Source organism: Sinohyriopsis cumingii, chromosome 18, assembly GCF_028554795.1.
Source record: "Sinohyriopsis cumingii isolate HCF-2022 chromosome 18, ASM2855479v2, whole genome shotgun sequence".
Taxonomy (NCBI): Eukaryota; Metazoa; Mollusca; class Bivalvia; order Unionida; family Unionidae; genus Sinohyriopsis; species Sinohyriopsis cumingii.
Window position 1 is genome coordinate 25,646,663 of NC_142978.1, and position 14,787 is coordinate 25,661,449.

General features: G+C 34.9%; 1 protein-coding gene across 1 annotated transcript; it reads left to right on the forward strand.

Annotated features, from left to right (window-relative positions):
* Window positions 1–1,152: 1,152 nt before the first annotated feature.
* LOC149776253 (interferon alpha-inducible protein 27-like protein 1) lies at window positions 1,153–5,365 on the forward strand. Its single transcript, XM_089942300.1, has 3 exons — window positions 1,153–1,285; window positions 2,983–3,047; window positions 4,501–5,365. The coding sequence occupies exons 2-3, from the start codon at window positions 2,984–2,986 to the stop codon at window positions 4,770–4,772; spliced, it is 336 nt and encodes a 111-aa protein (XP_089798426.1). The 5' UTR covers window positions 1,153–1,285; window position 2,983; the 3' UTR covers window positions 4,773–5,365.
* The last annotated feature ends 9,422 nt before the right edge of the window (window positions 5,366–14,787 follow it).

A 14,787-nucleotide genomic window follows, 5' to 3' on the forward strand; every position in this document is an offset into this window, starting at 1 on the left:
ATTTGAAGCCATGTGAATGGTTACGGATCCATCGCCTTGCCGGCACTCACCATCCCCTATACCATTTAGACGGCGAACACATCACCGAACAACATGCTATAAGGTGGCATCTTAATCTGCAAAAACGCTACACAATTTAGGTAACGCAATCAGGATTACCTACCATGATCTTACGACTTTCCAGAAATGTTTATGCTACTCGACTCTTTGTATACATTTCTTTACGACGATTGTAACAGTGTGGGCTAAGTTGTGGATAGCTTATGTCATTCTTATGTCAAGACGAAAATGTACTTTCATTCGTTTTCTTTTGAATTGTTTTATAAAAAGTAGATATTGATCAAATATAAATAAGTTAAATTGTAGGAGACTAAGAAACTAAGTATACATATCAAGTAATGTGATTTTCATTTAGGGACCACTGAACACATATCTGATACGAGACTGAGTTATTATAAACATTCGCTGATATATTATATATTTTAAATACCATTTGTGCGTATGTATCTTTGTTTGTTCACAATACAGGTTTGGGAGGTCCATATAACTTTATCTCTGTTTGCAAAAGAAAATTACAGAAGAGTAAGATAATTTTTAAAATTTTATAAAAGTCAATAGTCGATTGATTGAATCAGATAATTTTGATGATAACGTGATGATTCTCTTCTCTGATAATAAAAAGACACAAATGTTTCGATGGAGCTCATTATGTTAAATGTAAAGTTATATTTGTAATACTTCGCACATGTTGCTAATAAACGTTATATCTAAGTCCACCAATACTGAATACAGAGTTTTTATATCATATTATTGTTATTGTGCATGGATATTGAAACTGGAAATATGTCAATTGAAAGTTTTAATAAAAAATACCTTAAGTTATATATGTTCCTTTTATTAACATCAGTTATGGAATTTGCTTTAAAATACTACGGGGTGACGTATGTGATATTGAGACCAGTGTCAAAATTATTTAACAGTCAATGGGCACATCTCAAAAGATTTAGTACTGATCCGCATACCGTTTGCAATGACGCTGTAGGCAATGATCGGTGATCATTACAGGTATTGGGTGCCATTGTACACTTGAAAATCGATAATAACTTCGAGTCTGCGCATGTATGAGTAAATAATAATGTGCCACGTTGCAGCACAACGATTCCAAAATAATCCTAGTCTCCATTCCTATATACAATTTGAGTGCAGAGTTAATTGTGCATTAGTTGAGGGTGGTTTTCAGACACATAGGTAGTGGAGGCATTTTAGCTTGACTGCTATTCACGAGGTAAGCTTTATCTTTCCTTAAGTTTTAACAGTAGATGGTATTTCTGTAAGACAACTCAAGGCTTCAGTTACCTTCATTAGCTTTGCAGAAGTTAGGAAGTAATAGCAACTGTGCAAAACTTAAAACTGGTACTTATACAATAAAAGGACACGGAAAGATTGTTCAAAGAATGGACTTAATAATCTAGCCTGTCTCTCAATATTGATCGTGTACATACAACTAATGCGAATGGCGTTTAAACAAATGAATGCTCTTGTTTTCTTATTCTAACTCTTACTATCTAGTTTCTACATTCTTGTTTTTCAGGAGATCTTATAAACCCCATTGGAGGCTTAAAATCGGTTGATATTTGCAGATTACCTAAACCATTTCACCAACGACTTTATGGCTTTAGAATATAACAAAATAAGTCATGTAATTAAATACAATTGTCAGCTTTTAGTAATGTCTGATCTTTCCGTATCAAGATGGCTTATGTGTGTGAATGTTTGCTGAGTAAATTGCACACATGATGAGGTGATTTCCCGTAAAATCTTTTTCAAAACGTTGTTCACGCATACATGACATAAACGTTTACAAATGATGAAAAGAATATTACTGTCTTCTAAACCCTTGTACACTCTTCTATTCTATTACATTCTTGCGTTGCATTTTGAGATGCCACGAAACTTTCTTTTTGTGACCAGGCTTAACTGTCTCTATTTAAGTTATTGGTAAGATAATTTGAGCTATACCGTACTTTAGAAATCATACCGAAAACGTTTAATTAAATCTTACTTTATTAAGAGGTTAACTGTCCATGGAAGGACCACTAACTGTAATATGGCTATTCAAATTTGAAAAACAATATTCGATCGTAAAATAATAATTGCTTTCCACTGCCACAACTTCTATATATATTACCGCAATATCATTAAAATATGCGTACACTGCTGAGCGACAAAATAGAATATGTCGAAAACTCAGCTGAATGTGACATATATCGAACTTCATGAAGAAATCGACCAAGTGTAAAGACTAAATTATTTTGAAAGGGATTTAATTCAGTAACTAGTAAAGTGACCTATTATCCATGAAGAAATCGACCAAGTGTATTGACTGAATTATTTTGAAAGGGCTTTAATTCAGTAACTAGTAAAGTGACCTATTATCCAAGGGGAGATTTTATTATGCTAAACACGGTTATAGAACCTATCTACTCAATATCATTTTAAAATGACTGCAAAATCCCACTGCAGGACGATTGCCCACTTTTTATCAAATACAGGGAATATGAATGTTCTGGCCAGTCGCTACATTTTGGACACGTTCGTTCCGTTGGGGAGTCTGCACAAGTAGCTATGTTAAAGCGCGACAGCTTTACAGATAAGATACAGATACTTTGACTTTCACGCTAAAACCGCAGATATAAACGTATACTAGAAACTTTCCACATCCTGTTTAGACGTTTAGTGCAGTTGATTAAATGAACAATCTTGCAGATTTAAATTGGTAGCAAACGAATATGTATGACGCGTATATCATTTCGAAATACTTAATCGACTGCTATCTATTAAACAATATTCACCCGTAAAACTGAAATGACAAGGGCATTTTTCTAATAAGCATTTGTTTTTCTATACTAGCCTATTGGTTTTATAGTTCTTCTCTAATGAAAATCGACGGAATTTAAATCTATTTACTTTAATTTCTTTCAGAATGAAGCCCGCAGTTTGTACATGGGTCTTCGTCGTACTTTTAATTTCAGCTAATCCCGCTAATGGTAGGTTGTCTCCAATGGCACTCAGACCCTTGCACGCTATATATCTGTAAATATGACTACATGCATCAATGCAAGTAGGTTCGTTTGAATGTCTATTAGTATGCAAGTATGTATAAAACAAAAGAAGAATGATACAAATCATTACACTAAATAAAAAACTCAAAGTATATACAATTGTTTTATTATTTTGGCATCAAACAGAATGATGTGTTTTCTAGTGGAGATAATCAGCAGTCTATTTTCGTTAAAATCAAACTCATTATTATTTATTGCTATCCTAATATATATGCTCCGAGATTGGGTGCCTATAAACTGCAGGATATGTTCAGGAAATTTTCAGTTTCATTTTGTTTTTGTGATGGTCTCTGTTATAATAGTGTGTTCGCATCATTGGCTAATCGTTGTCCGACTGTAGGTTATTGCTCAACTGACACTCAGTGCAATTCAGATATTGTCACTATCATGGTAACATCAGGTATAATACATGCGTCTTACCTATAGCGAACATCAGGTTGGAAAATGTTGGACACGTATTCTTCCCATATAAAATATATTCAAGGAGGTAACAGTATACATCGACATCGTTCTTTATTTAGTCATTAAAGCAATACCCAAATATACTTGCAATATCTTCATGTACCTTTACCCAAGACCCAAGCGCTCTTTATTTCCAAAGGATATTACGTTGTCTGAACAAGGGACATACCAATGTTTTGCATCAAGGATTTCAAAGCAGATATAATGACGCACGATAGCCTTTCTTGTCTGTACTTCAAAACTCACATAATCAAAACTGGTAAATAATATAGTTCGAGTATACTTTAGATGATGCCTATACTCCCACATTTAAAAGCACACTCGTATTATTCAAGAAGCAGGTCATAGGTAGATAGTATATGTATTATAGTTTCATTCAGGAAATACACATCTTCACGAGCTGTCTTTGGATTACCGCAAGATGAGTTTGATGAAATATTATTTCTGGAGATTTAAAAGAAAATTAATATTAATCTCATTTAATATTAATAATAATTTCTTCCCTAACGTACAGTTTTTTTTAATAAAAAGAACTTCCTTTTAACCCGCCCCTTCTTAGCCAACTTTGTACTTTCAAGTACACTGTACACGTGTGATGAAATCATAAAAATTATCAGCAATGAATAAAAATTGTTAGTTTGAAAATGCCTAACCCAATCAGTATTTTGATACATTAGACCGTGTCCGACCAGAACAGCAGTTAGAGTGCGAACACACTTATGGTTTCAAGTCTCTCACAAGCTTTCTGCAATGATTACAACATTTATAGAGAATCAAGTCAAATAACTCCGGTAAAATATAATTAAGATGCACAAATTATTATACCATTTTGTTCCTGCATTTACATCTAAGGTATATACTTACACTCATATTACATATTTCTTCTAAAACACGTATAAATATTTTGTCTTTGCAGCATTTTGGGGAGAAATTATTGGAGGAGTTATAGCTGTTGTTGCTGCCCCTGTCGCACTGCCAATGATTGGTTTCACTGGCGCTGGTATTGCTGCAGGTTCAATAGGTGCCTCAATGATGGCATCGTATGGAGGTGCAGTTACGGCCGGCTCAGTAGTGGCCGTGGCGCAGTCCGTTGGGGCGGCAGGGTTTGCATCCAAAAGTATTGGAGCTGTGGCATCTGTGGGGGCAAATATTGGAGGATATATTGAGAAAAAATTGAGAAACGAGTAGAGCCTCGTTGGAAACGCATCAAATACCTACGCTATAGCCGTATCCCAACTAAGAAATAATTTGCCTGCTGTTTATACTATATCACATTCAAAATTTCATATCTTCACTGGGTAACATGTATTGATATGTTACCACATCGATAACAATACAAGATAAGCAAGTGATCGAATTTGCATATTGAAAGAAACATATTTGCATAAAACACATCTGACCCACTGCACTGTCGTCTTTACATATCTAGTATTAATGTGTTAAGATTTATAAAACAAACTCTAATGAAAAAAGAATACAAACACTTCTATAACCCGACAGCCGCTCGTACCACAACGTTGCCACCTGATGATAAGTATCGAAGAAAATGGTCAATCATTCTCAGGTTTTGTATTTTGTCTTTATGTTAACATAAACCATGTAAACTAATATAGCTTAAAAAATGAGAGATTTTACTCTAAGATAATACTTTGTTTATTAAATGTTTTTGGAGAGCTCAAATATCTTTAATAAACACGCAAAATACAAAATATCAGAAATTTCAATAGCAATCATGTTTGTTTCTGAAACTCTATATGTGAATAAAGTTTTGCATAGATTCATACTATATTTTGTTTTCTTTCATTTAATTATTTGCACACATATTCCAACGCATACAATATCGATACACATTGTTAGTTTTAGTAATTGACATCTTTCTCGCCGAAACAATCAAAAAGAAATGGAATACATAAAGACATTGTACATCTATATTTGCCTCTTTCTCACCTCTTCCTTTCGCATTTTAGGCGACGATGATCTAACTGGCGCCACAAAATGGGGCTATGTTATATATGTTTTCGGAAGTACTTTGCGTGGTTGATGCGGAGTCCATAATTGCCATGATCCAAGTCTACAATACACACTGTAACTCAGTCAAGACTGATTATATGTTTTGCCCGCTCTGGGCTAATGTAAAACTAATCAAATCTCTGTAAACTGTCCAGTTCTAAAAGGGTTATTATTGCAAGTTCTATTTTATAATCATAAAAGTATTAAATAAAGGTTGTGGAATAACCTCGTGTGCTAGATTTGTCATTTTACAAGAAGAATGAATTTGCCATGTTAGTCCAATCTTGATCCAACCTTTACCATCTAGTGCTAGATATGTAGGTAGTTATATGTGGGTTTCTTTTATTAAAAAGAGTTCAAAATAGTCATGTCCCGAAATATAATATAGATATTCTTTTTCCGCAGGATCATCCATATTTCATTGACCTTGGAACGAACTATGTAGCCACCAGCATGAAAATTATAAGTAGCTTTTTATCGTCTTACATTTAACCATTCAAAACAATTTGTAACTCAAAAATGCAATATGAGAGCCGATTATACAGGACTGCACACAACTTGCATGGCCTACATAAGAGAGAACATTACATATTTGATTTGGCCTGTTCTATTGATAAACTGCTTGCTTCGCGTGATCGTTTTGATCTATTTCAATAATTTGCGTGCTCTGCCCTTCCCACCCAACATAACGGTCCAAATAACTTATACAAATCAGGTAATGTCAGAGCAATTTTGTAATGATATTTTAAAAATGCATTTTGGTTGGATTCGCGTCATTAAACAAAGTTTTGAGGCAATGATTCAGCTAATTAACTGTCAATTTACAGAACGAAACATGAGATGATACTATGACTCTACCAAGTGCAACCCACACCCACGTTGATAATATATGCATCAACATCTCAGGTGAACAAAGGACAATCCAATAATGTTAACATAAAGGTATGTAAAATATATTTGCGGTCGTATGCACAGCTATAATGTGATCAAGATATGTTTGAACAGTAGACATGTACACACTACAAGTCTACATTATGATCTTATAGGCGATGAAGCAAAGTGTGGACCTAGTAAAATAGTCGTTTATATATTATAGTTTGATGATTCAAACAATTGTAGAGATAAAGGCCGAACCCGCTTTACCAACGGATAGACTTGTTAATCCAAAATAAAGCAAAACTTACAGTGCATGCACACCACGCATTTATAACATAGGTGAGATCACATAGAGTCAGTGGTGGTAAATAAATAATGAGGCGTCTATTTAAATATTTTACAGTATTCTGATACTGGGAAGTAATACTCTGGTAGTAGTATCCGAATGGAAGACATGTTTCAAAACTGATTATGGAAATCACATTCTACTTTCACTATCAGTTATAATATAATACAAACTGGGTCATATTAGTCAGCACATGTGTCAAACTCATGGCCCGCGGGCCACATCAGGCCCGGCGTACAATTATATCCGGCTCGAGAGAGAATTTTAGGCAAAAATATTTTTAATGGCCCTGCGATATAAAGTGCAAATCAAATTCCCTAATTAGCAGCCTTGCCAAACATCCAGCTCTGACAAATTGGCATAAGAGCGAAAATGGGTATGCCAATGAGTTTTTATTATTAAAACTTTTTTCTGTTTTAATTTATATTAATGTTTAAAAAAGGTTTAATTTTCCGCTTATTGAATGTTTATCCTGTTCGGCCCGCAACCTTACGTGTGATTTGAGTTTTGGCCCGCTGAGCGATTGAGTTTGACACCCCTGTATTAGTGCAATATTCCGGTGTTTTGAATTCCGAATAAAATTCAAAGAAATGCATTGTTCCAAGAATTATGTATTAGCACTAAAGTATTTCCAGGAAAACGGATTAATCTTTTAGAATCCAAATAATTTGAACAAAAATTTTAATGTAACTACAAACTGGTCACAACAAAACGAACACCTTGATATCAAGTGTTTTCAAGCCCAAACTGACTAAATTCTCTATAAACATCGGTATTAAACATGACTACTGCGCAATTCCAGTAAAACCAGAATTTCGAAATAGAGGCTGTTTACATCTAAAGTCACGTATTCCCAGTACGACCTTGACAAAAAAAAACATCATTTTACTCCAAGAATAAGATAAAAATAGACGGTTATTTACTTGACTCACTAGCTTCTGAATCAAGATCATGAACTAGGTCAGCTTCATAACAAACTAATTTCTGGAAAATGCCAAATTCAGTATAAAAAAAATATATTACTTTAACATGTAATACATTTTTTAAAACTTACACACAATTCAATTAAACAAATATAAATTAAATCAAATAGACATAACACTTGTTTATTTTAGAATGGCCAAAACAAGAAAGGAAATAAAAAAGGCCTACAGGGAACGGTAGACGGATAAAGGTCCGGTGTTCCTCCAAAGAGAGAGAGAGAGAGAGCTGGGCAAAGGCAATATTATGTGCCATTGTCACAAGTAAGTAAGAAGAAAAGGGAGGAGAGAAACATGCAAAATAAATTAAGAAACTGAATTTCACGGCTCAGAAAAGAGAAGAAAGCAACGAAAGCATAAGTGAACAGACCAGTGGATATGACAGTGATATTGTATCAAGAAATGAAGAGCAGAATGTTCACCTGATAGTAAGGATGCCATTTATTACTAAAAGTAATAAAGGAAAGGTTTGCAGATTATCAGGCGTGTGGCTCTTGCGCGTTCCCATAAAAATGTAGGTATTTAGAAACCGGATGTTTCAAACCTAAGACATTAGATAAAGACAACACACACAAAAAATAAGAAAAAAATTGAGCGACTAAGTAAACAATTCAGACTGTTTACAGCACCTAAGGAATTAACACCAAGTAAACGAGACGTTGGAGATATTGGGAACTTTTGTCAGACCCCAAAACACTGAATTTCGTAAGAAGAAAACTCCTTGTATGCAATGCAGTTTGTCTGAAATAAAAGCGTCAAAATAGTTATTTGAACTTCCATGTTTTACACTACGACACATACGATGCCATTTTCGTTACAAAAACATTTTATAAAATGCATTAGTTATTTTGTTTTATTTTTAAAACTCGTAAATTCACTTAATTGGCACACAAATTTTAATCATTTTATCTTCCTTTAAAATATAAAATAAGTCATAATGATTATATCAGATCAATGATCATGTGAATAATGATGATGTTCATCTGTCACATACAGGAAAAATACTAAAATCACGAATGTACGTGTTTAATATGGTTAATCAAACATATTTGTAATAATTTCATGTCATATTTTCATGAACAAAAGGGAACCAAGAAGACTGAGTGAAAACAATTGTAAATGTAATGAATAGTCTCTTGTCGCATGTATCTGATACATACGCTATATGTTTGGAGTGAGTGGAAAGGCATACACATTTTGAACTTTGGTGCTTATATTTTGAATCGGAAACTGTTATGGTTAGGATGGTATTACTTTGATGACTTGAAATGTGTATAATATTTTGCATTTTCACTATTATCAATTTAAATGAAATTTAGGATACGATAAATTTTGGTAAAGATGCATTTTACTTTATGAATATTTATCCGTCTTATTTCATAACTTATAATAGCAAAAACGCAATAGCTTTTTGAATTAAATTTGTGTGAAATTATCTCAAAATACCTATTTATACAATTTTCAACCTTTTCCCGGTAGAATTGTATTTGTAAATCATAAAATATACTTTAAAATACGAGATCTCTTGTAACGTATGTAGTTTGCTTGAGAATTAAGGTAATAAGACCATATTGTGAGTAAACATCAACAAAATATGGGTCAATTGGTGTTGTTGAAATATTTACAATTTAAGTTTGAGATATTTCTCTGCAAAATAGGCCAATAGAGTTGTTGTTCTTAGATCATTTTTTCTTCCACTTTTATATGTCAAATTGCTCCTCATTGGTGAATTTGGGTCTTCTGTAGTATGCAAAAATTCTAAGCATGATTTAACAGGCAGATAATAGTTGTGCCCATAATCTGCATAGGTTCGGCAAACCCCTTATCGGTTGTTCGGCATGTTAAAAAAATCTCCGCAATCAGTTTATATAACTAACATGTAGTACAAGAAAAATCAAGCCTAGAACTCAGGTAATCCCATTATATAGCTAGTTAATCTACATGTTGGTTCGCAGGTCGATATTTCATATTGTGCATGGTAGATTTCTGACAGAGTGGCTGAACCTTAGCGTCACAATGAAAAGTGAATAAGAATCATTAGAAACATATTCAGTATTTTAAGAGAGTTGAAAATCGTTTTAACTGTATTTTCAGTACATGAAGTTTAACATGAAATTCCCGTAAATTGTCTATTATCTAACTGTCCGTTGATGCATCTGTGCAATGCATACTTTCATGCACGTACGTGCGTATCTATGTCTGTATGTGTGTATGTATGTAGTAATCGCTCTACCGATCTATCGATACATCTCATTAAAGGCACCTCGATTTAAATAAAATACATACTGTAAAGCCTTTTACATTATACACATCTTTAAAGGAAATTAAAGGACATTTTCTAAGAAAAGCAGACAAATGAAAGAAATATAATACATACAATGGCATTAAACAAGGAAAACACATATACAACTGTTTCTTCGTTTGGGAATTATATAACACGATTTACTTCAGGAAGATAATTAACGCTTTATTTTCAGTAAAACGATAAGCACATTAATCTTAACTGTTCCCTGGTTATATATTTCGTTATTTTATTTCTCAATAACCCGTTTGATTTTGTACGTTTTGATGGTCTCCATTATAATGGTGCGTTTGCTTCATTTACATATTCGTCGCCCAGTGATCAAGTAGTGCTCATATGACCAGTACGGCATTGATAATTGTGTTAATGTTACTGCACGAAGATAAAGAAAGTTAGCAACAATTAATATGCATTTCGTGCGCATCGTAATCGTGCAGTTCCTGATGCCCAATACATATTTGTTCAATATAAAATATAATTATGGCGTTATCAATATTTATTGGTAATATTCTTGATTTAAAAATAACAGTAACTTAAAAGGGCTTGCCAAACCTTTATGGAGAAATAGCTAATATATTTAATAGTGTCTGAACTAGGATTCATAAGATTTTGTTTGCAACGAGGATATGAATGCTACAATAAATAAGAATGCAAGTTTTCCTCCGTTGTGCTTCACATAGTAAGGCCTGGCAGGAGTGGTGGTTGAGGTAATAAAATAAGTTATGTCGATACATTAAGAATAACATTCTGAATCTTCGCTAGAGAATCAGATGTGTTTCATAGTTTCATTCAGGAAATGAATATCGTGATGTGATGTGTAATGTAGTGCAACAAAATAATCCTGATTGAGATGTACTTAAGGATATTGCTTTGTTTTGATTAGTTTGTATATCATTAATAGAAAATTAGAAAGTAAAACCAACCCCCATTAACGCGTCCTTGCTTCTCCTTCCTCGTACATTCACTTCAACTGTAAATATGTCATAAAAGTTATAATGATTTTTAGCTTTGAATTTAAAAGTAAATTCAGAATTGTGGAAACCGATTATCAGTTAGAAATATTTAACCAGAACGGCAAATCCTTTTAAATAAGACCACACCAGTGTTTTCACATTTGAGCTAAGATTTATGCAAGGAACATATTTTTAATGAACACATATAACTATCTAAATATATAGCACAAGATGGTAAAGTTTGGATCAAGGTTGGACTAACATGGCAAATACATTCTTCTTATAAAATAACAGCTGTAGCACACGAGGTTATTCCGCAAACTTTATTTAATACTGTTATGATTGTAAAATAGAACTTGCAATAATAACCCTTTGAGCACTAGAAGTTTACAGAGGTTTGATTAGTTTTAAATTGACCCAGATAGGTCGAAACATATAATCAGTCTTGATGGAATTACAGTGTGTATTGTTTGTAGACGTGTACCATAGCAATTAGAGACTCTGCATCAACCACGCAAACTACTTCCTAAAAGATATAGAAAACAGCCCCCTTTTATTGAGTCAGGGAGGACATCGACGCCTAAAATGTGAGAGGGAGAGGTGATAAAGTCGCAAATATAGATGTGCAATGTCTTAATGTATTCCATTTGTTTTTAAGGTATCGACGGGAAAGATGTGTCATTTACTAAAACTAACAATGTGTATCGATATTGTATGCGTTGGAATATGTGTGCAAATGAATAAATACAAGAAAACAAAATACAGTATGAATCTATGCAAAACTTTGTTCACACATAGATATTCAGAAACAAACATGTTTGCTATTGAAATTTCTTAATTTTATGTTATACATGTTTATTACAGTTATTTAAGTTCTCCAGAAACATTTATTAAAAAAATGTATTATCTTAGAGTAACAGTTCTCATTGTCTTAGATATATTAGTTTACATGGTTTAGGTTAACATGTTGACAAATTACAAAACCAGAGAATGATTCACCATTTTCTCCGATACTTCTGATTAGTTGGCATGGTAGTAGTACGAGAGGCTGTCGTGTTATAGAAGTGCTTGTATTCTTTTTTCATTCGAGTTGCTTTCATACATATTAACACAGTAATACTATATATGTAGAGACGACAATGCAGTGGGTCAGATGTTTTTAATGTAAATGTGCTTCTTTCAATATGCAAATTAGCTAATTTGCTTATCTTGTATAGCTATCGTTGTGGTAACGGATCATTTAGTGTTCCCAAGTGAAGATATAACAATTTCAATGTGATATAGTATAAACAGCAAGTACATGATTTTTAAATGGGATACCGCAACAATATGACATAAATTTGGACTTGTGTTAGTACTGGTATTTGATGCGTCTCCAATGAGGCTCTACTATGTCTCTCAATTGTTTTCTCAATAAATCATCCAATCTTCGCCCCCTCAGCTCCAATACTTTTGGATGCGACCCTGTCGCCCCTACGGACTGCGCCACGGCCACGACTAAGCCCTCAGTAACCTCCATATGACGCAATCATTGAGGCACTTATTGAACCTGCTGAAATATCGGCGCCAGTGAAACCAATCATTGGTAAAGAGACAGGTGCAGCAACATCAGCTGTAGCTGCTCCCATAATTTCTCCCCAAAATGCTGGAAAGACAAAAATATGTATACGTGTTTAGGAAGAAATACGTAATATGAGTGACAGTATATGCCTTAGAGGTAAATTCATAAATAGAATGTTATAATAATTTGGGCATTTTAATTTTATTTTTTTAACATTTTTTATTTTACCCGAGTTATTTGACCTATATCGGTTTGATGCGTTGTATTCATTGCAGAAATCTTGTAAGAGATTTGAAACCATAAGTGTCTTCTCACTCCAACAGCTGTTCTGGTCGTACACGGTCTAATATGTCAAAATGCTGATCGGGTTCATCATCATCATCATCAGTCTCATGACCTAGTGTAATCGTCGAGGCAGTGTGCTGCTGAACATCTGACCAGTTCCCTCCACTTATCTCGATCATGTGCCTATGCCTGTGTCTCCGCAAAACTTTTCCTGGTCCATTCTATGATGTTGTCAGTCCACTTTTTTCTCTGTCTACCTCTCCTTCTGCCACCCTGGACGCTGTCCTGCAGGACTGTGGTGGATAGACTATTGGCTCTAGTGACATGGTCATACCATTTCAGCTTTCCCTTTTTGACGGTGGTGAGGACGTCCTCATATTGGCTTACTTCGCGCCTGATCGTGGTACGCACTTCTTCATTTGTGATGTGGTCCATGTAAGAGATGCCAAGGATGGTTCTGTAGCATCTCATTTCAAGTGACTGGATTATTCGTTGTAATTCTGCTGTCAGGGTCCATGCCTCACATGAGTACAAAAAGACTGAGATGACTAAATCTCGCAATAGTCTGATTTTAGTTTTCAGACAGACATTCTTGTCTCTCCAGTTGTGTCTTAGCTTTGACATAGCTGCCATTGTTTGTGTTGCTCTTGACAAAATGTCTGCTCTTGATCCTTCTTCAGTGATTATGGAACCAAGATATTTGAACTGGCTCACTGTTTCCAGTTCATGTCCTCTGACTTTAAACTTGGCTGAGATTTGTTTGCCACTATTTTTCATCAGCTTTGTCTTCTCAGTGCTTATCTCCATGTAAAATCTGGAAGATGTTTCATCCAGGTTCTTCACTAAGGTGGCAAGCTAGATTCCACTGCCTGCCAGCCCATCAATGTCGTCTGCAAAGCAGAGGTTGGTGATAATACGCCCTCCAATGCTGACTGTCCCACAGTGGTTTTCCAGGGCTTCACTCATGATGCACTCTAAGTAGATGTTGAAAAGCGTGGGTGACACGAGACAACCTTGACGCACTCCCACTGTTGTCTGGCATCAGTCCCCCACAGAACCTTGGGCAATTACTGCACTGGTAGCCTTGGCGTACAGCTGCTTGGTGGTATTGGTTAACGTTTGACCCATGTTATACTTTTTCATTGTGGCCCACAATGCCTCATGCCACACTCCGTCAAAGGCCTTTTTGAAATCTATGAACACATGATAGATGTCTTGTTGGTGTTGCGAATATTTCTCGCACAGAACCCTGAGATTGAATATTTGTTCTGTTGTACTTCTTCCACTCCGGAACTCGGCCTGTTCTTCAGCGATTATTTCTTCTGCTTGTGGTTTCAGTCTGTTCAAGATGATCTTCAGCATTACCTTACTAGCATGGCTGATCAAACTGATAGTTCTGTAATTTGGGCACAGCTGGAGATTGCATTTTTTGGGAAGTGTTATAATCAGTGAGTGGGTCCATTGTGTTGGCCATTCACCTGTCTGCCAGATCTTGTTACAGATTTTTGTTAGTAGCTCTTTCACTGATTCTCCCCCCTTCTTGATAAGTTCAGCTGGGATGTTGTGTACTCGAGCTGCCTTCCCATTCTTCAGTGCTCTTATTGCTGACTCCACCTCTTCTTTTAGAATGCGGAAGTCATCATCATTTGAGGAGTTTGAAACTTCAAGCACCTCTGGGTCTCCTGTGGACTGATGGTTATAGAGTTCTTTGCAATCCTTAGTCCATCTTTCTGCAATGTCACTCGCTTCTGTGAGGTATTTTTCATTTTTGTCTTGAATGGTACTGACTCTTGGTTGTTTCTGTCTGGTGAGGTCGTTCACAATTTGGAACGCCTTTTTGCTGTTATTCTTTATCAGACTGTTCCCATTTCTGTGCACTTTTGTCGAATT